The sequence below is a fragment of the Manacus candei genome, unplaced genomic scaffold (genome assembly GCF_025592945.1).
Source record: "Manacus candei isolate 608988 ecotype Guabito, Panama unplaced genomic scaffold, ASM2559294v1 h1tg000034l, whole genome shotgun sequence".
Lineage (NCBI taxonomy): Eukaryota > Metazoa > Chordata > Aves > Passeriformes > Pipridae > Manacus > Manacus candei.
The window spans coordinates 15338830-15364123 of record NW_026138082.1 but is presented as its reverse complement, the minus strand read 5'-3'; the positions used below and the strand labels follow the sequence as shown (position 1 = coordinate 15364123).

General features: G+C 37.9%; 1 protein-coding gene across 3 annotated transcripts in view; it reads left to right on the top strand.

The window, feature by feature from the left end:
* Positions 1-25294, top strand: part of CRYBG1 (crystallin beta-gamma domain containing 1) — a 95160-nt gene that overhangs the window by 52383 nt on the left and 17483 nt on the right. For all 3 annotated transcript variants that reach the window (XM_051792342.1, XM_051792343.1, XM_051792344.1), the window contains 14 exons: positions 15-1504; positions 5741-7202; positions 7281-7457; positions 9991-10038; positions 10152-10270; positions 11624-11786; positions 12721-12860; positions 16034-16160; positions 16492-16527; positions 16931-17073; positions 17325-17451; positions 17541-17686; positions 23641-23767; positions 23946-23978. In XM_051792342.1, coding sequence (XP_051648302.1) covers positions 15-1504; positions 5741-7202; positions 7281-7457; positions 9991-10038; positions 10152-10270; positions 11624-11786; positions 12721-12860; positions 16034-16160; positions 16492-16527; positions 16931-17073; positions 17325-17451; positions 17541-17686; positions 23641-23767; positions 23946-23978 — 4338 coding nt within the window. The remainder of the gene's footprint in view (positions 1-14; positions 1505-5740; positions 7203-7280; positions 7458-9990; positions 10039-10151; positions 10271-11623; positions 11787-12720; positions 12861-16033; positions 16161-16491; positions 16528-16930; positions 17074-17324; positions 17452-17540; positions 17687-23640; positions 23768-23945; positions 23979-25294) is intronic.

Sequence of the window (25294 nt, the reverse complement as noted above, 5' to 3'; positions counted from 1 at the left end):
GTTTGTTTTTATAGTCCACCTCACACCTTCCAGATTCTTCCAGAGAAGAGAATAAAAAGAAACCAGTTTTGGAAAGACTTGGAAATTTGTTTGGTACAGGGAAAAGGAAAAACGTCAAAAGTTCATTAGAACACACTTCACATCATAGGGGGGAGAGGTCAGGTTCTCCTCACAGAGCGCAGCCAATATACTGTAGGCACCTAAAGGAAGGACATGAAGCTCCTCAAGTACACAGCCAAGTGAGAAACGTAAGTGCTGTTTCTGAGGCACAGGAATATAATTTCAGTGGGGAAGTAAGACCGCTGTATCACGATACCATTTCAGAATGGAGTAGTAGGGGAGTCTCTTCTGACAGTGAGTGGTCAGCAGATTGGAGCGGTAGCAGTGAAACTATTAAAAACTCCTTCTGTGAAAGTAACCTGAATGTGGAAACCCTGGGATTGGAGAAAGAATCTGTCACAGATATAAATAATTCCACAACTCCAGATTTCATAAAGAGCTTGAGAAATTTGTCTAGTGAAGACTTGGAAAAGAGTATCTTAAGCCACAAGCAGCTTGTGAACACGTGGGTGTCTGAGGAGCCTGGGCATGCAAAACCAAAGGATTTGCCATACGAGTTGGAATCTGCAGCCAGTGAACACCCATATTCTGCTAGAGTGTTAACAGTTGATATCTATCTAAGAAAAACAGACGAGCTCCTTAATGAACCTGTGACTCTTCAATCAGAAGAAAATTGTAGTGATTTGGACACAATGGATAAAAAATCTGCTAGTAAAAGATCTGGAAAAAGGAGAAAGTCTCAGTCATCTAATGACATTCCAAATGGAGAGAGAAACCAGACTGAGACTACTGCAAAAGAAGAATCTGGTTTTGAGGATGATATCTCTTCTGAGGTGTTTTCAGACAAGATAATAAACTCTGAAAGAAAAGTGAGGTCTCCTCAACAGACTCCTGAAAGGAGTTCCTCTTCATCAGGTAATAATCAGGACCTGAAAGTTGGATCTGCTCACAAAGGGGCATCTAAAGGTGAAGCTGACAAAGGCAAGCAGCAGGTCTCAAACACAACCTCTGCAAGGAGAAGATCATATAAAAAGAATCAGTCAGATGCTGTACCCATTTCCCCTACTGGTTTGAAGGGTCAGGTAAAAGATTACTCTTCAAAAAGGCAACCTTTAGCATTGCCAGAGAATAACTCAGTGACAAAAAGAACTTCGGTGGAAAAAGGAGCTATTCCTGTGGCTTTTGGGGAAGACAGCTTGGAGTGTCCCAAAGTTACTCTGGCTGCTAAGACAGAAGACAATGCCTTGGTGTTCGCTGAAGGCAGAAATGAGACCAAGGCTGTAAAGCATGGTAATGGTTCGGATGGAAGAACTTTCTTGCATACTGATGGGATTAAAAATGGAGACCTGTGTCTGTCAGCTGAGAGACAGACAAATTTGGATTTAGACAACTCGAAGCTGAAGAGTTTGGATGCTGCCAGAACAGTCATGACAAAGATTAGCCTGTAAGTAGCAAACTAGCTTACCTTGTCCCTGTTGCTGTAATTTTGGTTGCATCTGTGCTTAGAATTCTATAGAAACACTAGCTATATATCTGTTGCCTATCTGGATTCTTTTCAGTTAAGAACTGCCTTTAAAAAACACCCTTAATTAGAGCTACCACTTAACAAGCACTGTAATTTACATGAATTAGAAAAATAATTAGTTTTTCCATTTTTTAGATGGGTAGGGAATGTCTCTGTCAATTCCATTATATGGAATAATTTAATGTACATAAAAGCTACTTCCTCATCATTGTTGCTCAGATTAGCTTGTCTGTCATTGACCTTAATGTCATTTTGCTGTCTATAACCAGCTCAGTATGTGATTTGAAGATTTCGTATGTGAAAATCTTTGAATAAGAAATGCGTTCAAATTGTTCTTCAAAACAGCCTAAATTCTGCTATTATCTTATGAAGAAATGTAGGATGCAATGTAGAATTTAATTGTTCAAATGATATCATAAATCATACTCCAGAAATTTGAATACATATGGTTGCTTTCTGGAGTATGTGCAGGATGAATCATATAAATCTTTATGCATGTGAATAACATCAGGTATTTGCAGAATTATGCATATATTAATTTGCAGGTTTTGGTTTTACACTTGAAGAAATTGTCATCTGTTGAACAGAGGTGATCAGTGTTTTCCTTAGGATTATAAAGAAGTGGATGTGTTTATAAATTTCACTGTAATCACTAGAATAAGCCCAGTGACTGGTTTTCTGGATTCTGTTACATTCTCATCCACAGGGATTGATTTTATTACATTATTCGTTTCCATTGTTTGGTTGTCATGACTATATACTGTGTGTGGTTGCACTCCTCATTCTGGTACATTCATTTATAGATGTCTGAGTACATTGAATCCTGTAGGCCCACCAGAGGCACCCTGAGTGTTCATAACTGTCAAAGGGATGTGAAGGTTCAACATAATGGTTAAAGACACGCATCTGTTTCCAATTATGCTTCCCACATCTGAGAAGCATTAGGAGCTTCACAGTTTGTAATACTCCGTATCTGACTTGATAATTTGTAACTAAATGTAAAACTCCCTGTACTGAAAGTTGAGCTGTGCCATTTTTGTGCATGGTGATGCTTTGCTCTCTGGCAATATAGGTAACAAATCTTAAACTCTGAAGTTGTACCTTCACAGCTTCAGAGGAAAGGTAGCTTTCATGTTGTTCTCTTTGTGTCATTGTCATTAGTGATGACAGTGTGTGTGTGACACTGTGTCTTGGCCTTATCTGCAGCTATAGGAACTTTAGCCCTGGGTGGGGACTGCTGTGTTGCCTGTAACGTTCCTGATGCGTCTCGTGGCCATCACTGCATGGTACCACACCATTTCTTCAGCCAAACAGAATTATGTGCTCATATTACCTGGTATAATTTGTAGTCATTGCTCAGAACATGTGAACTATAAACTTGGATGTGGATTAAGATGCTGTAAAATGGGAAAGGAAAAGATGGTGCCATTACTAGAAGAAGGTGTGGTTTTATTCTCTAGTTATTGCTTTGAATGAGAGAACGGAAAACTTGTCCATTTTCAAAAGTTAAAAATTTATTGTTAGGTAGTTCACATGAATCCCTTTCAGGTTGAAAAATACTCATTTACGCACAGACTCATTTGGTTCCTATAAAATAGATTTATTTTTTTTAATAATCCAAGTAGTTTTCCCTTAAAAGTGCACAAAGTCTCTTACTAATGACATTGTGCCAATTCTAGGAATTAAGTTTCTTTAGAAACAATTTTAAAACAGGTCAGTTCCTTCAGTCACCTCCAGAAGTGCGCATTCCCTGTAATGACAGCATTTTCTGTCTTTTTTCCTTTTATGTATGCGTACTGGATAACTTGAAAGTCACAGGATACTTCGCTTCTAGCTGTTAAAAGGGAAACAAATCGGATTTGAAACTAAACTGAGGTTGATGGTACATCTTAATCAGCAAATAAAACCTTAGGCAGTAGTTACTTTGATATACTTAGTGGAAAATTTGGTTTCATTTGTCATATTTTATGTTCAGACATGGTTTTGCAGTTGCCTTTACATTTATGCCCACTTGTTGAATTATTCTGCTCTTTTCACATGCCATTTTTCTTTGCTCACTTCAGTCTGATGTTTTGGCTTCAGTGTTTTTTGGCACCGGTTACATGCTTGACGTGTGACTCACCTTCCATTTATGACTGTATTGGGAGAGGTCTAACTGCTTGCTTCCACAGTTTAGCTGCAAGGTCTAGCCAAAGAGAAGGACATTGGTATTTCTCTTGTGCCTGCTTGTTCCTGGCATTGCAGATCAGGAATGGGGAGTAGGAATCAGCCACACTGGCCTGTTTCTAAGAAAGTATTTGCAGTGTTAAGTGAATCCATCTTCCATCTTTCAGTGCTTTTACCCCATACTAGATGGGAGGCTTAAAGGGTACTCAAACATCATTTCCTTTTAAACAAGCTTAGAAACTCAGTTCTTGCAACAAGATGCATCTTTTGACTGTACTTAAAATCAGTATTTCTTAGTGTGGAAAAAGGTTGAAAAGATTAGTAAGAGGAAGCCAGTTGTACTGGACGGAGCTCTAGGGTTGAGCTTTCTATTGCTTTTTGGTTGTACTAGTTTAGCTGCTGCTGTGCAAAAATACTGCAGAATATTAAAATGTTGAAGTGGTTGTTTCTGCATAAATTTGCAAAGCTTGAAACTATACCTTTGAGGGGTTAGCTGTTCATTTAAAATAGGTTTTAGGTGTGGCTGATAAGTATCACTGTTAACCATTAAACTTGCTTGTGTCAGGGCATACAGGGAGACACGGATTTTATGGAGAAGATATGTGTTGTTAAGTTGAAATAAATACATGTAGTAGTGCAAGTGACAGGCTGACAAAAGGGTGGTATGGGAATGAGTTTATTAAGGTAATTAGGCTGTTAGTGATTCCTCTTAAAAATACAGGTAGAAGAAGAAGACAGAGGAGGGATGGATCACTTGAGGAAGAGAAAGGAGTGATCACAGTTTTTGGGTTGTTCATGTTAACTCACTTGAATCTCATTTTTCTTTCTTTGGCTAAAAAACTACCTGAGAGCTCAGTGAACAGAGTTTGTGTAGGTAAAAAAAAAAAGGAAGAAAGCACTTCAGTACCAGAATCATCTATTGATTGGTAGACCATTTGAGGCCCTAGAGATCATTGCTGCAAGCTACTTTCTTTTATCTCCCACCTTTGTCAGTTTTCATGTAGGGCAGTTTCTGCCGGTTCTCCCACCGCTGTGTCCCCAGATTCCTTTTTGGAGAACAGGTCTCCCTTTGAGGTGATGGGGGGTCCTTGACACTCCTTATATCTGACTGATAAATTTTGAAGACATCTGCCCTGCATCTTCACAGCTCTTCATACTGTTTCTGCAGTAGGAAATGATACGAACAAACGATTTTTCCTGGTTGTAGGTATTCAGAAGAAGGAGGCTTGAAACCCTCAGCTGTGTATCATCAGCCTTCTGCCATACTGTGTGCTGTGTACTTGTACATGCTTCTTTAGCCACTCTGATGGAGAAGTTTTCTAAGGGTTTCAGAATTCAATTCTTGTAAAATAAAGTTTAAACTATTAGCTAACTTTACCTGAAGGAAGTGAAAGAGTTCCTCACATGTGGTGTTTCCTTAGCCACACCACATGTGATGCAGTGACTGGAGACAGTTAACCTTTTCCCACAGCACTGATGAGGCCAGAAGATGTCTTTCACTCCATTTAAGGTTGCAGTGTAGGTGTAAAGGCTGCAAAGAATCTAGGCAGATGTCTTCAAAATTCATTGGAGAGGTATATGCAAATATTAACCAACTCATTATCACCTTAATGAATTGGGATTTGTTTTCTAAACTCTGTAGGGAATTGCATGCATATAATTTATTCTGCCTATTCACTGTTAAATTTTAATGTCTGTCAGTCATAAGTAGTTAAGTTCTCTGCCTCAATTGCAGATGCTGTAGGCTGCTGTATTTTCTGTTTTACTGAACATTAAAGAACTAAGTACATGTTTGAAACGTATTCTCCCTATTTAGTGTCTATTTGTTTTCATTTGTATAGTTACTCCTTTTTTAGTTGATTCCTTTTGAGATACCAAAATTTAAACTATAATTGTATTATAATGCTACATTTTATTGTTCTGAAAAATGGTACAAGTCTGTTCAAGATTAACTAAACATGTCACTCTGTATCACTTTTCTTCCTGTAGTCCAGCCAAACCGAAGAATATAGAACTGAATTTTAAAACACCTACAAATCAAGACAGTTTAGAAAATGAGCAGGATACTCTTGAAAAACCAGTTAATAAAACTAACAGCAACATTGCCAACAAAATTTCCCTATTTGAAAATAAATGTGCTAACCAGAGCCAGAGGCCTACTGACATCCCTGCTTCCAAAAATAGTACTGTACCAAGCACATTTGTTGGCAGAGCAAAGCTGAAATTTGGAAAACAAGCTAAAGAAAATGAACAACCTGATAAAATGTTAAATAAGCAAAGCAGTCGCCAGAAGTTATTTGAGAATGGCACACTAGAGAAAGAAAGCACTGCGGAGTTAAAAGGCAAAAACGAAGAAGGTTTGGCCTCTTATGAGGATATTGGGAAACCAGCAGAACTTAAAGTAAAAGCTGCAATATCCCTTTTTAACCAAGGCAGCAAAAGTGATGCTAGTAGTGTCTCTCTGAAGCAAACAGAATCAGAATTAACCACAGGAAAAAAAGAAAGCTCACCTTTTAAACTGTCCTTGCACTCACCCATTAAAAGTGAAAATGCTCAAGATACTTTCTACCAAAGAAATTACACAAGCTCAGAATTCCACAGAAATGAAGAAAAGATACTGCCAAAGACAGAGGTTTTATCACCTTGCAATAATGATAAATATCCTCTGCCATCTCATCAGGTTTCTAGATCAGAATTTAAGAAGATGGAAAATGGAGATAAAAAGGCAAAGCCAGCAGATTTGAATTTTGCAGCACTGCGGTATGATGACAGCAATCAAGAAAGTATATTGGTATCAGAGCACAATGTCAATGCAGAAAAGAGCCCAGACAAAGCCTGTAATGGGTCTGCTGAAGACGATAGCATTTTTGATTCTCCATCTGACATGAAGAAGTTTGCCGAAACAATAAAAAACTTGGAAAGCTCAGTTTGTTTACCCCAGAAAAAGAAGAGGTCAAAACTTCCAAAGTCCCCAGCACCCCACTTTGCAATGCCTCCCATTCATGAAGACAACTTAGAGAAAGTATTTGATCCTAGTGTATTTACTTTTGGTTTGGGATTGAGAAGAGAAAAAACACAGGATCTGTTACCGGCCCAGCAAATTAAAATGCAAAGCCTGGAAACAATAGCCAGAGTCAGGCCCAAGCGTGCATCAACAGAGCAAAGTATCATATTCAAAGCTCTGCAGTCATGTAGAGAGGAACCTGTCTTTACTCATGAAATAAATGGAAAAGAGAACATTGATGGCACAGATGGTGAAATTAAGAGATCACGGCTTGAGAAAAGCTCCCTCTTCTCAAGCTTGCTGTCTTCTACACCTAAAGACAAGTTTTTTAATCCCTCTGTCACCTCAGTAAATAACACTACAACAGCTTTTGCAACTGACTCATCAGGGATGCCTCCTTTACAAGTGGATGCTTCCGGGCCATTTGGCATGGCTCAAATATCTGAGGTAATAAAGAACATTCCAGAAATGAAACAGTGTTTGTCTACCTGCTGAATGACTGTTAATTTTGATTTTGCAATTCAGTCTCTTTCAGATATGAAGTTTCCAAATTTTGTGGAGAAATACACGCAAGCAGATAGTACAAAAAAAGAACTAAGCTTACCAATGCCCAGCTATGGCAACCCTGAGAAAAGTTTTTCCAGCTGGCTAGGGACAAGCAGATATGAATCAAATGTCCCCCCTGGTTTATTAGATGTGGATGTAAGTATTGTGCTGTTTAAAATCTGCCTGCAAAGTTATCCAGGTTTTATATTTTCTGTAGGCAATATGCATACATTGTTTTGTTTCCCCTCTTAGGGGTATACATAGATTACAAATACATGGAGGTGCACTTAGGTGTGGTACCAGTTTCATCTGATGGGCTAAGGCATGAAAATGAGATGGCATCTGTTAACATGATTAAGGTTCTTCATGGTGCCCTTACTTTGAGACTTTGCAAAAATGAATTGAAAGCGTATGTCTGAATGTCTTCATCCTTGATTTTGTATTACAGTGAAACAAATCTCGTGCTAGCTTTATTTTTTTATTGTAAATTAGTAGAATGCTTTCTGTGAACTTCGGGAAATGTTTGTTGACAGTAATCTCTCTCCTCTTCCAGCAAGACATTGAGCTGTTGAACTGTTAAATAAGCAACAGAGCAGAGTTTTTTATTTTTGCTCTCTGTTGTTTTTCCCAATATTCTCATGCATTTGATAGAAACATATATATTCTTTAAGAATACTTTAAGAACTGGATAGTAGTGATTATTGAAAGTGCTGCTATGGTGGAGGGCTGTCCCTTGGTCTCATTACAAGCATCTGATCCTCATGAGTGAAGACAGACCTACATTTTCCCTTGGAAGCAACTTTAATATGGAATATCTTTGTATTTTTTGTTTTAAAAATTATGAATTAATGTCCTGCAGTATCTTCTGTTCCTGTTAACCTGAGCCCTTATTGTCACCCAAGAGGAAATCTATAATCAAATCTAAGAACTGTGGGAAGAAATATGTTCTCTGAAGTTTAACAGCCACATGAATGTGACCTGTGGAATAGAAGCAGTGTGTAAAAGTTTGAGAGATACTTTGCAAAGCTAATGGTTATGTGCTGTAATGGTTCTACTAAAAGGAGTGAGGTAGTAGAAATAGCTCCCCTCTTCTTCTTCGCTTTGCAGGAGGAAATCATCCATGGTACCTTGCAGTTTTGAGAATGTAGATTTTTCTCTCATGGGAAGTTTTTTAATTAGTGTGGGGATGAAAATTAGGGAGTGAAAATTGCAGTGGTGTAGATTTATGCTGGCAGTTAGACAAGCTTTCTTACTCTGATGCTCCTGCTTGCATTTAAAAACTTGAATTTAAAGCTAAATGACTAGTTTTGTTTTGGTTTTTTGCTGCTTAAAATGTCGTTCTTGGGTGAGTTTCAATTTTGCAGCGGAGTGTGGAGGCCTGGTATGGCAATGGAGTGTGTATGCACCTAAGACTGCACTTGAGAGAATCCCTTTAGGCTCCGAAGGGTTTCTGGAGTTCTGTGGCACTGTTGCTGACTCTGAATTGTCTTCATCAAGTTATACAGGAACCAAAAGCGTTTATATGATGTGTACCTACTGTGCATCTTCCACTGACTAAGAAAATGATGATGCAGTGGCTAGTGGGTAATGTGAAGGAAAGAGTAAGGGCAGCCCAAAACAATGGCTTTGGTGTTCCTTAAAACACAGGGCAAGTTTTAACTGGAATTGAAGCACGGGCTAAAAAACCAGTCATGCTTCAATGTGTCTTCAGTGTGTCTACAGAAATCTGATGGTGGTTAAGAACTCTGTCCTGAGACCACTGCCTGCTCTGTGTGTTAACTAATATGATCTCATTAATTCCTTGCATGTGTTGCTCGTTACTTAGGCTGCCACTGATTTAGGGGCATAATCTGTTTCTGTCCTTTTGTTTGTATGAATAGTTCCTAGAAGAGTGAGACTCTGTCCTGGAAAGAGCACTCCTGTCCTTGCTAGGAAGCCAAATGCGTCATTGCAGTGCTTGCTGTATTTGTTTTAAGATGACGTGATGCAACCACAGCTTTCCCATATATTTTATATCATATAACTTACTGCTGACTTCAGCATTATTTTAAATTTTGTATAACTCAATGTGTTTTATTTGTTCTGAATCTTTTTAAGTTTATCACTTGTTGTACAGCCTCATGCTTTTTGAGGAAACTTACCTTGGTACGAGCTGTTAGTCACAAAACTGATTATGCTAGTTAGCTCATACATATATATACCATCATGCCCCCTCAGTCTTTTCATATATTCCTTCAAAATTATTTCATGCTTTATTGCTTGACGTTTTTAAACATTTAAGATTTCATTTATATCTTTATCATTGTAGAACATGTACTTTTATCAATGCCAGTTTTTAAAGTAGTTTCATGGTATGAAAGTTCTGGAATATATAGGAAGGTGATCCAGAAGGATTTGAGGTTAGTTAACTTCAGTGAGATGATAATTCAAAGTTTAAAAAGTGTGTAAATTTATATATTTATATAGCAGAGATACTGCTATATAAATATTTATATTTATATATTTATATAGCAGAGAAGAGATGGAAGCAATATGTAGGTATATTTGAAATGTTAGTAGCTTTTTACTATTCAGACTAGCTTTTCTTTTGGTCTACTAGCCTTATTTTTTATAGCTGAGCATCTTTATTGAATATCTTTCTGGTTTTGTTTGTTTTTTTGGTGATTTTTCTCTCCCCACTGCCTATTAGACACTTTCAAGAAATGGACAAAGTAAAATCAATCCCAGACCTGGCAAGGTAAGATCAATTTTAATATTTATACTGTTCCTTTCTATACTTAAAGCATAGGAAGATAGAACTATATGTTGTTGCTGTGTGTTTTTCTGTTTGTTTGTTTTTTTTAAACACAGCTGGTGATATACTGTGACTCAGACTGTCAAAAAACTAGTATTGAAGTTTTCCATGATGTTCTGGATTGCAGTTCTTGGGTTCTGTCACCAACAATTTTTATTAAAGTCATCAGAGGATGGTAAGAGATGAATTTTTGCTCTTTATCATTGGTCTATCTAAAAAGGTTTTGATACAGAGGTGGCATGTAATTCACATTAAGTCTGCCTTGTAAATGGCAATGTAACATCAACACCTGTGAGCAAGAAATAAGGCATTTTACCTCTGCAAGAGGAAGTTCTGGGCTGGGAAACCTATTTCGCTGACTAATTGAATGAGTGTTACCATCTGGAGGGGTGCAAGATTTCACCAGGCATAGGTGTGGGATGAAATAACAGCTTCTGTCCGGCTGTGCTGGTCTTTGACTCCTCTGCCCATTAGGGGTTCTTGCATAGTATTTGGATTGGGCTAAAAGGCTAGCAGATAAGTTTAATGCCAGATCTAACGTGATTAATTTCATGTCCAAAGGAATAAGATGGTGCTGTAGAAATAACTGACCATTTTTCTGAGAAATCCAGAGGGATTTTGCTCTAAAAGTTACATTGCCTAAGAGTAATTCAAAACAAGTTCATCTTCGACTTTCTTCATAGCATCAGCAGAATGGCCTTTAGTAGTGTGGCTAGCATGGCAAGTTATGTTGTGGCCAGGCTATAATGCAGTCAAATAGCAGGTTCTCAAAAGTAATGATCTGATAGTAAGCTGCAGAAATGCTAGCTGCAGTAGGAGGTACTGGGAAGCATACTAATTGCTGTTTAACTTTAGAAAACTGGAATGAAAGCCTTTTGATCTGTGTAGACCAGGTTGTATTTTCCAGCATGGACTAGAGGGACTGGGCTTGTTCCCCCCCACTTCAGTTGAGAACATAAGGGAGGGGTTTGTATTTGCAGATGGATTAAGTTTTTGTCTAGTTATATCTTCCAACCTGGTGTTAAAAATGAAGTTTGTACTTTTGTGCACTTGTGTACTTGAAACTGTACTTGAGCAGTCTTTGGCACACCTACACCAGCCACTCTGGAACTCCAGGCTGTTGTTCACAGGATCCAAGTAGTTTGTCTGTTTATACATGATGCAGAATCTTGCAGTGTCAGTGTTTTCTGACTGACCTACAAATTGGTTCTGATTAGTATCTCATACAGAAGTCTGGTATTCATAGACAGTGGTCTTTGGTGCCCAAAATCACCAGTTTAAAAAGGTGGAGGAGTTTTTGATGAAATTACAATTCAGCAGTAGACATCTTTGTTTTTATCATTGCTTTTAAAAGTATCAGAGACTGGGAATGACTTGCATCAGCAGTGTTGGGCAAATAAGCTGTACTGGGGAAATGGTAAGGGACTGGAAATAGTACTTCTTATTAAAGGATTTGTTAAACAGGAGCATGATTTTTGCAAATCACACTTGATAAACCACCTTAAAAATCAGAATTTTTTATTTTAAGCTGGATACTCTACGAGAAACCAAATTTTGAAGGCCCCTCTATTCCATTGGAAGAAGGAGAGCTGGAACTCCCTGATATTTGGGGTGCAGGTACTTCTGAAGAACAAAATGACTGCAAATCTGTAAAGCCTGCAGTGATTGGTTCAATAAGGCATGTTGTTAAGGCAAGTAATATAGGTAAAGAAAATTTTGTATGGATCTTAAGTGATGTCTTATACTGATACTGATACAAAGTGTGATTGGTGTCTTAGGTCACAAGTGTAATGTGAGTTACAAATGCATGAAACAACTTTCCATGTTGAATTTCTTGTTTAATCACAAAATGCATGTGGGGGCTTTTGCACAATGGGAATTATGGTAACATCCACTGGAAAGATAGGGCAGGAAACTGTATTTTATTGGAATAGCTACACACAGCATACACTTTGTACCCTGATCAGGCACAAGAAAAGCATCACAGAAAACCATCAATAATTCTGTACCTGTATGTGGCTTCCCCCCCAATATAAACCAAGCTTATACTCAGTACAAACTTCAGGGTCAAACACCAAACCTTGCTTGATACTCAAGAAATAGCCCTGTATGTGCAGACTTACCAGTGAGTTTCACACGTGGTGGAACACCTTTCTGCATGCACTTTTAACCTACCATTAAGCAGTTACTTATGCAGGTTGCCAAAACAAGCATGAACTATAAAGTTATTTGACTAGGAAAGAAAAAAGGAGGACTATATATTGCTTGTAACTACAATTCTTGTTTAAATTGAAGTTCTCTTCAAGGATGGCTTGTTTAGTGTTATCTTAGGATTTAATTTGCTGGGGGAGATGTTAACTGATGAAAGAAGACACATTCCTGCCTAGATGGCAGAAAGTAAACAATGTAATTGGTGATTAGAGATTGACTGACTATCTTGGTCCAAACAGAGACAGGCAAACTGGCTTAGCTATACTTTTATTACAGGCATCTAATAGCAGTAGTAATTGACGAGGGGGAAAACAATTTAAAATAAGCAGGTGTTTCAAAACTGATTAAGTTATCCACAGTAATTACAGAACTCACAGCACAGATTAAGTGATTATGGCAATCTTCATTTTTCAGGATTACAGGGTTTGCCGAATTGATTTGTATACAGAGCCTGAAGGGTTAGGAATCGTGACTTCCTTTTTTGATGACACTGAAGAAACAGGGGTGTTTGGCACCACTCAGAAGACTTGTTCTATTAAAGTACATTGGGGCATGTAAGTACGTAGTTCTCTATGAATGTGTAATGCTACGAAAGGAATTTGTTTTAAACCATTGGTTACACCTGTCAGACATACAAGCAGGCTATATTTATTCTAGTCCTATATTTTGGTAGTATTTTGTTGACAGTAGCATTAGTGCATCAGTGTAATGCTTCACTCTTGGAGAGGCTGACCTCTTAAAATGTTTTGTTAGTTTTTATTCTGTTTGCATGTAGTAAATACCAAATAACCCCTGTGTATTTGCAGCAAAGGAATGAGTTTGCCTCTCTTGCTCTTTCTCATTCAGGCACACTTACCATAACTGTTATGATAAGACCACATTTCCTACTTTCTTTCTTCTGAACTTGAAATCATCATACTAAAAGAAGAAAAATATTTAAGTCCTTCTGTTCAGAAATAAGGCTTAATGCTTTACAGAGTCGACGTATGATATTCCTGTATTTCACAGGGCATTTTCATCCGTGTTTTTATGGTGATGTTTAGGACATGTATTATGTCACCTGAAAATATCTCACCATATGAGTTAGGAGGGTCATGAACCAAGAAAGCTTTTACAAGAAAGGAGACCTCTAAGGAACAGTGCAGGTGCTGTACTAATGTTAGTTGTGATGACTTATTAAACAAACTTGTAAATCATTATGGAAGATATGCCTCAAAGTGGTACTGGTGGTACGCAGAAGAGAGAGGCTGTTTTCAGAAAAAGTGAGACTGGAACCACTTTCCATGATGCTGGGTCCTGCTGAACAGGGTCTGTAGACCTTGGTTGTTACCTGATAGCCATGTTCTGTTTGGGCACTGATAGCACTTGCTGCAGATGGTCTAACTATCAAAAACTGCCCAAAAACTGGTCTAACTATCAAAAACTAAAGACAGGTGTTACGTACCATTGCAAAGATGTATTCAAATATGCCACATGATATATAGGACATTTTAGTTGTTAACAAAGGGTATTTTATTTAATTAAATAGTTACGCCTTGATTTCTGGAAAAAAAAATGAAGCATTTTGGTATATAGGCAAATTTTAAGATGTCCAAGTAGTTGGTTCTCTGACAGGAAGTTATTTCTGGTGAACTGCAAGCTTAATCCAAGTTAAGTGTCTCCCAAGAATAATGAAATCAGATGTGTTATTTGGAGGTTGATTATTAATTCACTTCATCAACCTCTCAACTTTATTCCTGTCTCTCACTTAAAAGCTATCTGTGAGTGGTAAAATTAAAAAAAATTTTGAAAGGACGCAGAGCCTATGCGCATCTCTGACTTGTCTGTCTTTTGCATCAGTGTGACAGCATTTTTTGTACTAAATCGGTGTAAACCTTTGTAGTCTTAATCTCTCTTTGTTGCATTTGAATCGCTCGAGGGAAAGCACCAGAAAGCAAAGTAGATTATTTTTCAACTATCTTTCTCAGATGTCTGTTCATTAGTCCAGTTTAGAAAGAAGTTACTTGCATGAGAAAGTCTGTAAATTGCTGCTGCTTTTTTGCATGTTGCAGGGTTTTGGTTTGGAGTTTTTTTGCCTTTAGTTTATAGGCATGGCAAGTTCTCTGTATTGGCCGTGAGGTAGGCTCTGATTCTGAGTCACCTTGCCATGTGGGTGTGGTTGTATCTTCTTAAAGTTTCCCAGTGTTCATGCTTAATTGCTGTTTGTTAAAAGCTGCCAACAAAAATGAGTCAATGCACCTTTATCTTCTGACTGTACTCTTCCTTGGTCTTTCATGTGTTTCAGTTCTTGGAGTGAAGTTAGAATCATAGAATCATTTAGGCTGGAAAAGACCTTTTAAGATGATCCAGTCCAACCATTAACCCAGCATTGCCAAGTCCAGCATTAAACCATGTCCCTAAAGGCCATATCTACACATCTTTTAAATATCTCCAGGGATGTTGATTCCACCACTCCCCTGGGCAGCCCGTTCCAATGCTTGACAGCCCTTTCAGTGAATAATTTTTTCCTAATATCCAGTCTAAACCTCCCCTGGTGCAACTTGTGGTCATTTCCTCTTGTCCAATCCCTTGTTACTTGTGAGAAGAGGCCAACCCCCACCTGGTTACAATCTCCTTTCAGGTAGTTGTAGAGAGAGGTGAGATCTCCCCAGAGTCTCCTTTTCTCCACACTAGACAACCCCAGTTCCCTCAGCCACTCCTCAAAAGACTTGTGACCAGCCACAAGTTGAGGGCTCGCTGAGCAGTGTGAATACAGGGCACACAATATACCAAACTTTCAGCTACAGACAGTAGTAAAACTGAAGCGCCTTGTTTGTTTCTTGGAACTGTGTATCTGCAACGAAACTATACCAACCTGTGCAAGTTTACATCAGGTTGGAATTTGTCTTTTAAGCATGATAAAGTGATGGGTTATTTTAATATCTTTTTGGTATCACCAGATTTATGCATTATGATCCTTACATGAATTAAAGGGTTGGCTGCATAAAGTGTTCCTGGTTTTGTGTGTTTTACACTGTTCCATGCTGTACCTCTCAGAGATCAGTAAATTTAAACTGAAAAAATACTTTGACATCCTTATGCAGAGATCAGCACTATGATTCTTTGTTTCCAACAAGTGATTACTGGCTAAGATTTTCTTGAAAAAGCTTTGAAACACTACTCTTGCTGTCCCTATCAGGAATTCTGGAAGTTATGTCATTCAAAGCAGATTTGTTAGCAGATACAAACTGTAAGGAAGTAGATTTCTAAGGAGTTGTCAGGTTTTTCTGTGTATTAGTAAATAACATAAGTTTAGAATTTTTTCCTGAATAGATTTGTTATCAAATCCAAAGTCTAGGTTAGTAAAGTTCTTTAAGATCTTGCAAATTGCTTCTGCATTTTAAAAGTGTTCTAAAAATAATAGAATAACCCTAAATCTTGATATTTCAGCCTAAAACATGGGTTACCTTCAGATAAAACAGAGTCAAATTTTTAACTGTTCATTGTGCTGGTTTGTTTTGGGGTTTTTTGCCTGTTCAAACAAAACATGTGTTGGTTCCTGCACAGGCAGAGAAGTTTGTCAGTATGCCAGCTTGTAATTGGTGATTTTGATGGTAAAGAAACAAAGTTTTGTTATGGATACAATGATGTCTTTCCTCAAGTAAGCATATTGTCTTGTTCTTTACTGTTCAGAAATGCTTTGGGGTTTTTATCTTTTGCTTTTCTCCCTCTACCCCCTCTACTTTAGATGGCTTCTTTATGAAGAACCTGGTTTCCAGGGAGTCCCTCTAATGTTGGAGCCTGGTGAATATCCTAATTTAGCATTTTGGGAGAAGAAGGAAGCCTACATTAGGTCAATGAGGCCCTTGAAAATGGTAAAATACTGTTCTTACTTGCAAGTTAAATGACCTATGTTTACGTGTTAGAAATAATGTATTAATGTGGCTAGATTTTTCAAGATTTACATAAATGTAACTCTTTAAAAACCCCAGAATTTTTAGTCTATAAAATTCTTGAACGTTCAACATTTGATTGCATCCGTTTCTGCCATTAATCTGCTTCTTATTTTTGCTTCTGCTCTTCAAGGAAGATTTATCTTAATCCTGCCTTCTTGTAAAGAATCGACGACTCTTAGAGATGCCTATAAATTGTCTAAGTATAGACAGCTTATTTTTTTTCTTCTTTTTTTCTTTTTTTCTTTTGCAGGGTGGTCGCAAAGTTGAATTCAGTGGAGAGCCAAAGGTAAAAGTCATTGTTTGAGTGTCCAAAGCTATTTTACAACACATGAACTGCAAAAACCATGTACGGGTAGATAAGTATGTCTTGATTGTGTACCAGCTACCGATGGCCTAGTGGCTAGTCCCTTTGTGTGTGACCACACCATGAAATTGCAGTTTCTGTCGGGTTTATGCATCCATCGCATACATATATGACGGTATTAACAGCAGTCTGGATAATGCAGATTGGTAATGAATATTCAAGCCCCCAAGTTGCATCTCTAAAGGAAAGACCTCTTATGGAGAATAGAGAGATCCCACTAGGTGGTTTCATCATCTTGCTTTTTCCCTATGTGCCCATGCAAAAAATTGTTGTCAGAATTTATCGTGCTCTCTGCAACTTTTCTTTTACTTTATTTCCACTACAGATAATTGTTTATGAGAAGCCTTTCTTTGAAGGGAGACATGTGGAAGTAGAATCTGAGATCTTTATGCTTGATGACAAGGAATCAGAAGAAAAGACGAGAATTCCACTTACATCAGTGGGATCCATGAAAGTACTGGGAGGAGTGTAAGTCTGGAAAAAACGGTATTTCCCCTTCAGCTGAAATAGTAACTCTGTAGGCTGGAAATTGCAGTGGATAAATTCAGTACTTGTTTATTTTATCTGTTTTCCTAGTTTTTGGGTTGAGGTATATTCCTGGGTTAAATTTGAAAATACTCACAGTGAAAGAACAAATATCACACATCTGTATCTGCTTCATAAAAACACGGAGTGGCTCTTGTCCATTTTCACATGAGGACTCTGTTGTTGTTGTTTAGTTGGGTCGCTTATGAGAAGCCTGGATTTGAAGGCCATCAGTACTTGCTGGAAGAAGGAGCGTATCGGGATTGGACAGATTGGGGTGGCTATGATGAGGAGGTGCAGTCACTGCGACCAATTGTTGGCGTAAGTTCCAAGAACATGTTGTAGGCATCTCCTGAGTGCTCTGAGATGTTGTGGCATTTTCCTTATGGTGCTTCTCTTTGTTTTAACAGGACTTCACAAGCTCCCATATGATAATGTACAGTGAAAAAGACTTTGGATCAAAGGGTTCCAATATTAATGTGTTAGGAATTATTTCCAATTTGAAAGACACTGGATATGGGCTGAGGACACAGTCTATAAATGTGTTAAGTGGCATGTAAGTGATATTTTTAATCACTGTTTAGTTTTGGATGTGCTATTCTTTTTAGAATTTGATAGTATTTGCAGATATTTTTCAACACTCTGACTTCTAATGTCTATGTCTCCACGTAAAATTTTCTGCCCTGGACTGCAGAATATGAAAAGTAAAGTTTTTATGAATGTGTACAGTAAATCATCTTTCTTCTCATGATAAGATGGTCCCAGGAAATGCTGACTTATTGATACCCAAAGTATGAAAGTATGAGATGACATTTCATCAGAGAGGGAGAAATGGCTGTATTTCATTTTAAGCATTTCAACAGCAAAATTGCTATGAAAATAATTGCTAGTTTTGGAACTAATTTCCAGGCTTCTTGCATTTAACCACAGGCAGATTCCTTGCTCTTTCTCTCACTTGTGTGTAAAATGGAGGTAACTCTTACCATGCTCACTTATACATTCTGATATTAAGGAGAGTAACTGCTCTGAAAATTAACATTGCTTTTGAATTGAATGCTCTAGGTTAGGGGTGGTTTAGTGCTGTGGTGTTGTTTTTGTTGTTTGTTTGGGTTTTTTTTAACACAGTTGTTCCCAAAATGTTGCATTGGCCATGGCCATTAACAAATCCAACTCTTTAACTCTGTGCCATGAGCGCTATCACATGCGGTTGATAAGCTGATAGACTTTGTTGTTTGATTTGTCTAGTACACCAGTTGCAAATTGAGTTGCACAGCCTTGCAGACTGTATAAAATTATATTATGAGTATTAATTAAAATTATAAAATTATATTATGAGTATAATATAATGTATAAAATTATATTATGAGTATTAGCAATCATGGCTGCAAATACACAAAATTAAGTAAAGCAGTAGAACCAAAAGAGTGTGAGATGTGTAGTCTGTCTCCCTGCCTAGTGTGCATGCAGGTTACTTGCTGAAAGTTCTGCTTACCGAGCCGCTCCCTAAATCTTTCTGTGTGTTATCTGTGCAATATCTCTGCAAGTTTTGTCTGGATAAAGGTTGCAGAATCAAGCTCAGTGCATTCCAGAGGAATGCTTTTAATTTGTATATGAATATGGTGCAACAGCAGGGTTTTTTTCTGCCTGGTGACCTTTGAAGCCGCTGTGGTCTTTTGTCTTCTGTAATATGCAAGGGAGATTAATGGGAAAGAGTCACCTCAGAAGGTTGGGAAACAAATTGTGGGTTACCTATCATGCCCTTTGTGTAGTTGTTCTAGTAAATGTGTCTGTTGCTGCTGAGGTAGAAATCATACTTGAGTTTGAGTATTGTAGTAATTAAGAGTGACTCTAATACTCTGATGGCAAAGGTGGATAGAAGTCATTATGAACAAAACTTGTCCCACAGACTCTGCCACTGCTCCTGTAGTCTTCACCTTGTAGTCTCTGAAAGATGTAATTTGTAGCAATAAGCTTTTTTAAAATTTAGATGCATTGTTCATAACAGGTGGTTATGAACCTTTTCTTTCTTTCCAGAGAGGTTATGAGTATTTGGGGGTTTTGTGGTGGTGTTCTTACTAAATGTTAATGTGTCAGAAAGCTTGAATGATTCGTGTTAAGTCATGTTTGGTAATACAGTGCTTTATTTTAAGTGTTAACCATCTGTTCAGGTAGAAGATTTTTTTATATCCTTCTTTCCAAGAAATCTGTCATAGAGCAGTGAATAATCCACTGAGCAATTTACTGAGCTGTTTAGACTGTAATGCAGACAATGACATAGTGAATTGTGACAGATTCAGTAAAAGCTTGTCATAATATTTCGAAGTAACCTTCCTGGTATCATATTGAAAATACTTCATTAAAATAAAAAGTCAAAAATATAAGAAGCCCTGAACCTTTCATTGCAGTTTTTTAACTACAGGTGTCTGGGGTAAGCAGTTAGAGCAGTAACAGATGTAATAGATGATCTGTATTTCCCACATAATTAAAATTAAACAAATGATTGCTCTGTAATTTAAAGGGTATATCAAAGAAAAGAAAGCCTGACACTGCAGTGCACAGATACTGCTGAACAAGTTCTGAGCTCAACTGCAGCTCTAAACAGTATGCTGAAGACAGCCCAGCTCTGCATCTGGGGAGTGAATATTCTGTTTTGGCGTAATTGAGCACTAGCTGTATTAAAATTTTCAGCTATTTTGTTTCTAAACTATGTTTCTAAGCAATATTTTAATGTCTTTGCTAAATCCATTGTAAAGGCAGCCTGAAAAATTTATCCTAAGGTTATGAGTATTGACTTCTTTAAAAATGAAAATGTTTTGCTTTTGAGCATTCTTCAGAGACTGGACAAACATAAAATCCAAAAATTATTTTTCTGCCATTAGGGTGAGAATAAGTAATCCAAACTGCCTGAAAATAGGAGAGGCTTTTCTTCTTTTAAGTAGGGTTTGATCTTTACTTCTAAATTGGCAGAATGTAAAGTGGCGGAAAATGGAAGTATTTACTAGCAACAGGTAACACCCTTTACAAGTTCAAGCAAGTACTAAAACCAACTGTTGTACAATTTTGATTTCCTCTCTGCTTAAAAGCTCTTCAAACTTATACTTAATAGTGATCAAAATCACAGGAATTGTACACTTGCAACGTACCTTTTCTTTATCCATAAACACAACTAACTTTTGCCAGAACTCCTGAAGAAGCCTCTGTGTTTTAGTTAATTGTTTTAGAACTTGCTGGAAGAACTTTTCCGGATTTTTTTTTTTTTTTTAATGTGGGCATTTGTTTACTGTAGTTGTGTAATCAGCCTGGTTTTCCCCTAGTTATCAAGTAATTAGTCCACAGTGTAAATTTGGCTGCTTCTAGTGTACCTATGGATAGTGATATTAAGGAAATAATTAGGTGTTGAGTAGTTCATACACCAGAAGAAACCAGAAGGTAGTAAATTTAATTGAGATGCAGTCAGGGAGGTAACATGAGTGAAACTAAAGAGACACAAGGTACAAGAACAAACCTCCACTGGGTGTAGAAAAGGGCAAGAGCCCTTCAAACAAAGCATCCATTTCTCCCTATCTCTGGCCTGATGTTTGGCAAAAACCTTAAAAGGAGTCACAAAATGAAAGTTCGCAGGTCCCTTGGATACTAGGAGTCACAGTCACAAAGGGGTATGATGAACCTCTTTTCTCTCGTTCCTATAAACAAAATTTTATTCCCTCATCCTCTCTGTTAACTGGCACTTGCAGATTTGTAGCATGATTAACTTTTTGGTGCCCCCTCCCTGCTTCCTCCCAAAGTTAGAGAAGGTGAATACTGGGCTAACCATGGGCAAAGCTGATTTTTAGTGAGTTACCTATGTCTGGATTATTTTATTGGCTGTTCTTCCTGACCCTGTTTGGAGCTGCACTTCCTTGACATCATACATAGAGGGATTTGGAGAAAGATTCTCTGTGTGTAATAGTATTAACAGTTGGTTTCAGGGGCATGGATGGTGCAGAGGAGTCTCCAGCACCATCCTGCCAACCACCTGGGATGAAGCTGTTGCTCAGCCTCGCCAAGGCAATTTGTACAGCTAGGGGTTACAAAATCTGTTGTGCTAGGAGAACTCGCTCCCTGTGGGGCAGGGTGGTTGTTGCCATGCTGCAGAGCAGTACTTCAGTTTTTGTCGTGCCTGGCAGCTGGAATGTTGCTCTCCTGCTCAGATATGGAGGCAGTGTCTTGCTCTCCAGGCCTTTCAGTTAAGTCAGAAGTTGGATTAAGGCAGTGCTCCATCCTAGGGTTAGTCTTGAAGTCTGACAGGTTTGGCTGGTACTGAATTCAGCTGCCTGTCCTTCATGTTGTTATTACTAATTTCAACAGCTTGTACGGACTTCTGAATGAAGTGGAGAAGCTCAGGTATTTCACCATTAAGGCCTGACTCTAGATACTCCCTAAGTAACTTCATGGAAGGAGGGTACTTATTTAAATTCCATTTGTCTTAAAGTAAACATGTGCAGCTCAGATTTGTTGATTACTTCTGCATTCAAGCTTCTTTTTAGATGGGGGAAACTAAACTGCTATCAAGAGATTTTTAGGAGGAGTCTGATGTGTTTTATAATTCACTTAATATCAGAAACACTTGCTTTCATAGATGTCAATCGAGTTAAACTGTCATGCACCGTAGTTGTACCCTGACATTTGTGCACTGGAAAATCTAATGAATGTCTGCTGAAGGAATTATTTAAGGAACCCTCATTTTCACTGCTTTTGGTATATGTGGTATACAGGTATAGACACACCTGAGACATTTGAACTGTCTGCTCAATTTATTGTACATACCAATGTCTCTTTGATGAATTACTCTGAGGTGATTTTGAAATGGGCCTTGAAATATGCTGTAAGTAATTAGTGCGTAACAAGTTAGAATAATTGATTATATCTGAGGCAAACCAAGAGATGTGAATAGTGATGTATGTGAATCATTATTTGAGTGTTTGCCATGGACAAGTAATACAAAGTTCATACTCTCAGCACATACATGTTGATGCAGCTTTATTTCAGTTTGAGGTTATCCCCCATCGTATATCTGCAGATACTCTGGCATTTGTACTTGGAATAAACTTGCAGCTTAGTAGAATCCAATTGCTCGACACACATAGATCATTTTATGGTGAATTTAGGTGGTGAGAGTTATCTTCCACTGCAAATTATAAGTTCCATACCATTTTACTGCTTTATGAGATGAAATTTTTTGTTAGTGTTGAAACTCAGTAAGTTTCTGAAACCACAGAAAGTGGGTTTTGGCATAACCTAGTGTATGCTCATTATGCACCACATTGGCTGAAATTGAAAGTTGGTTGACTATTAGTGGAAGATTTTCTTGTAGAACCAGGAACCAGCAAGAGGTCCTGATCCCTCCATAAATATAATGAATGAAATTCAGCTGCTACTGTGGCCTGTTCTCATATGGGCACAAAAAACAACCAGTCAGAAAAAAGACTGTAAATGTAATTATGAGAAAGGGAAAGTCTAGCAGTGAAAGGTAAGAGAAGTTATGCAGGTTATCACAAAATCAAAGGTAGTACTGACTGAGGGAGTGCTCTTTCTGGGCTTTCAGTATGGAACCAGGGTTAGAAGAACACCAAAGCAGAAGGTTCATTGAATGATTGAATGTAGTAGACTATGCATAGCAAGGCTATAACTGATAGCAGATACTTCAGACTGGACCTAAAGCACTGCAGGGGTAATTGAACATCGGAGAGAGATATGTAGTGATTTGGTTGCTTTTTAAGTGTGTCATCTCAAAAGCTGAATGTCTTTCAAAAAGGCATATTCTGACTGATGCAGAACTCTTGAGTTTGTGGCCTCTGTCAGGCATGAGATCTGACTAAGTAGTTATAATAATGGCTTTGAATTTAAATACAGAAATCTGGTCAAATTTGTGATGGTTTTGATGCTTAACTTTCAAGGGTGTTCTTTCTGCTGATGTCTCTGATTCCTAGCAGGGAGCAGCCTGCTCTCGTTGGTATTTATGCCTGTTGTTGCAGCTCAGCTTTCTATTTGGGTGTGTATTTGCTTACACACAACTGAACTGTTGCTACAGGCAACATTAAAAGCCACTATTCCCATCTTTACTGCCCAGATGACTCTGAAAGTTAGTTTTATCCAAAAACCTGTATTCTGTTATGTCTAGTTTTGTGTTTTAGAGAAGAACTTGTTCTAGGTGAAATAATAGAATTGTAAAACATCTCAAAATACTCTTACTGTAGACAGCTTTTAGGATATCTAGCAGATGTCTGAACTTGAGGTCTGCTTTAGCTAATTCACTTTGATTTGTATTGACACAGTAGCACTAATGGAAGTTAAATTTACATGAAGTGTGCAGTATTAGATGCACTGGTTTGTTTAGGGTTTTAATAGCATCAGTTTGGCACCTAAGAATTTTTTTATTTGTTCTTACATTAAGACAATAATGAATATACACATTTGTGTTTTGGAAATGTAGTGTGACTTCTGATCACCCTCCTCTTCTTTCTCTTTTAGATGGGTGGCTTATGAGAATCCTGAGTTTACAGGGGAGCAGTATATATTGGCTAAAGGGCTATATCCCAGCATTGAGGCATGGGGGGGAAAGAATTGCAAAATATCTTCAGTTCAACCCATTGTCATGGTAAGGACCTAATTTTATACTTCTCTTGCAAGTTTCTCTTAAGTGTTTGAAACTATACTTTTTCTACCAAATTCAGTTTATTTACATTCTTTAACCAATAGTTGATAGTAAACTTTGGTATGTTATTTTATCACTATTGAAAATGTTTTTCCCTTTTTTTCCCTCAAAACTTTTGCAGGATTTTGTTGGAAGTGAAAGGCGCAAAGTCAAGGTAAGATGCTTGTCTAAGTGCATGAAACATACTGTGTAGTGACATTTAGGGATTTTTGTCCAGTGTAACACCCAGGTATTTGCATAGATAGCTACTAGTCAGACAAAGAGTGAGAACTGCTTTCTAAACCTCTTGAGTAAGGCATTAAGAGCCAAGGAAAGTGGGATTTAATAAACAATTGCCATCAGAACTTCCTTAGGGCACTGGCAGTGTCTTGGTTCAGCAAGTGAGCTCTTTCAGGGCATCAGTGATTGTTTTGAGGAGCTGCAGCCTGCAGCCCTCTATGCAGAGGTGCAGGTACCTGAAGTCTGTTGCTGAGGCGAGTGTCTACAAGATAGATGTTGTTTTTTGTGGTACAGTTGTGGCTTAATTACTTTTGGACCTCTTATTTAGTTAACAGTTCTGCTAATTCAAGGGAGCCTTGTTCACTCACAACTGCTGAGTTGTGCTTAAAAGTGCCATCTTTGCCAATAACTTAAGAGAAGGAAATGGCAGGCAAACTTGTCTCTTCAGCGACTTAACATATTTCTACATTGGACTGTCTCCTGTGGGACAGACTAATATGTAGTTTTGACTACATGAGGCTAGTGGTGTCTTTTTTTCATCCTCTCTTAATTCTGAACCTTTTCATGTTTTTCCCTGTACGAAGTTATTTTTTATTTTCATTTCAGTCAAAATGGTGAGTGTATCATAGAACTAAAAAGTAGGGAGAAATACATTAGCTGACTTCTTTTGCACTCCTGATTAGTAGCATGCCTCACTGGAATCTCTCATGTAGGGATAATATATAAACTATGGGGAACAAAAATCTCAGCTATGTGCATGAAAAATTATTTGCATCTCTGTATTAAGTGCCTATTAAGACCCTATCCTAGGGAAGACCTTTTCCTAAGGAAGCAAAGAAGTAATGCCTTTCAGTCAATATTTTGCATCCATCGTCAGTATGTTGTTCTTTGAAGAATGCTGTACATGCCCACACTCGTATCTCTATTAAGAGTGAATAAAGCTGGTAGGCATGTGATAATGTGAATGACTTCTGGGTGATCATGGTTAATTATCCTCTAACCAAATTAGCAAGTTTGCTGCTTAGAATTTTTTTTTTTTTAAACAAGGACAAAAGCCTCTGGGTGACATACCCTCTCTTATCCTCTGAGCAGAGAAAGAATCAACATGACTGTATCTATAGCAGCTAACAGGCACATAAAGCCCATCTACCCTGGGAATATATACCATGCCTGTTGGCATGCTGAGTACTTTGCCAAGATTGTGCACCATTTGAGTTCTGAGAGGCAGAGAGTTTTCATTTACTGGGAAGA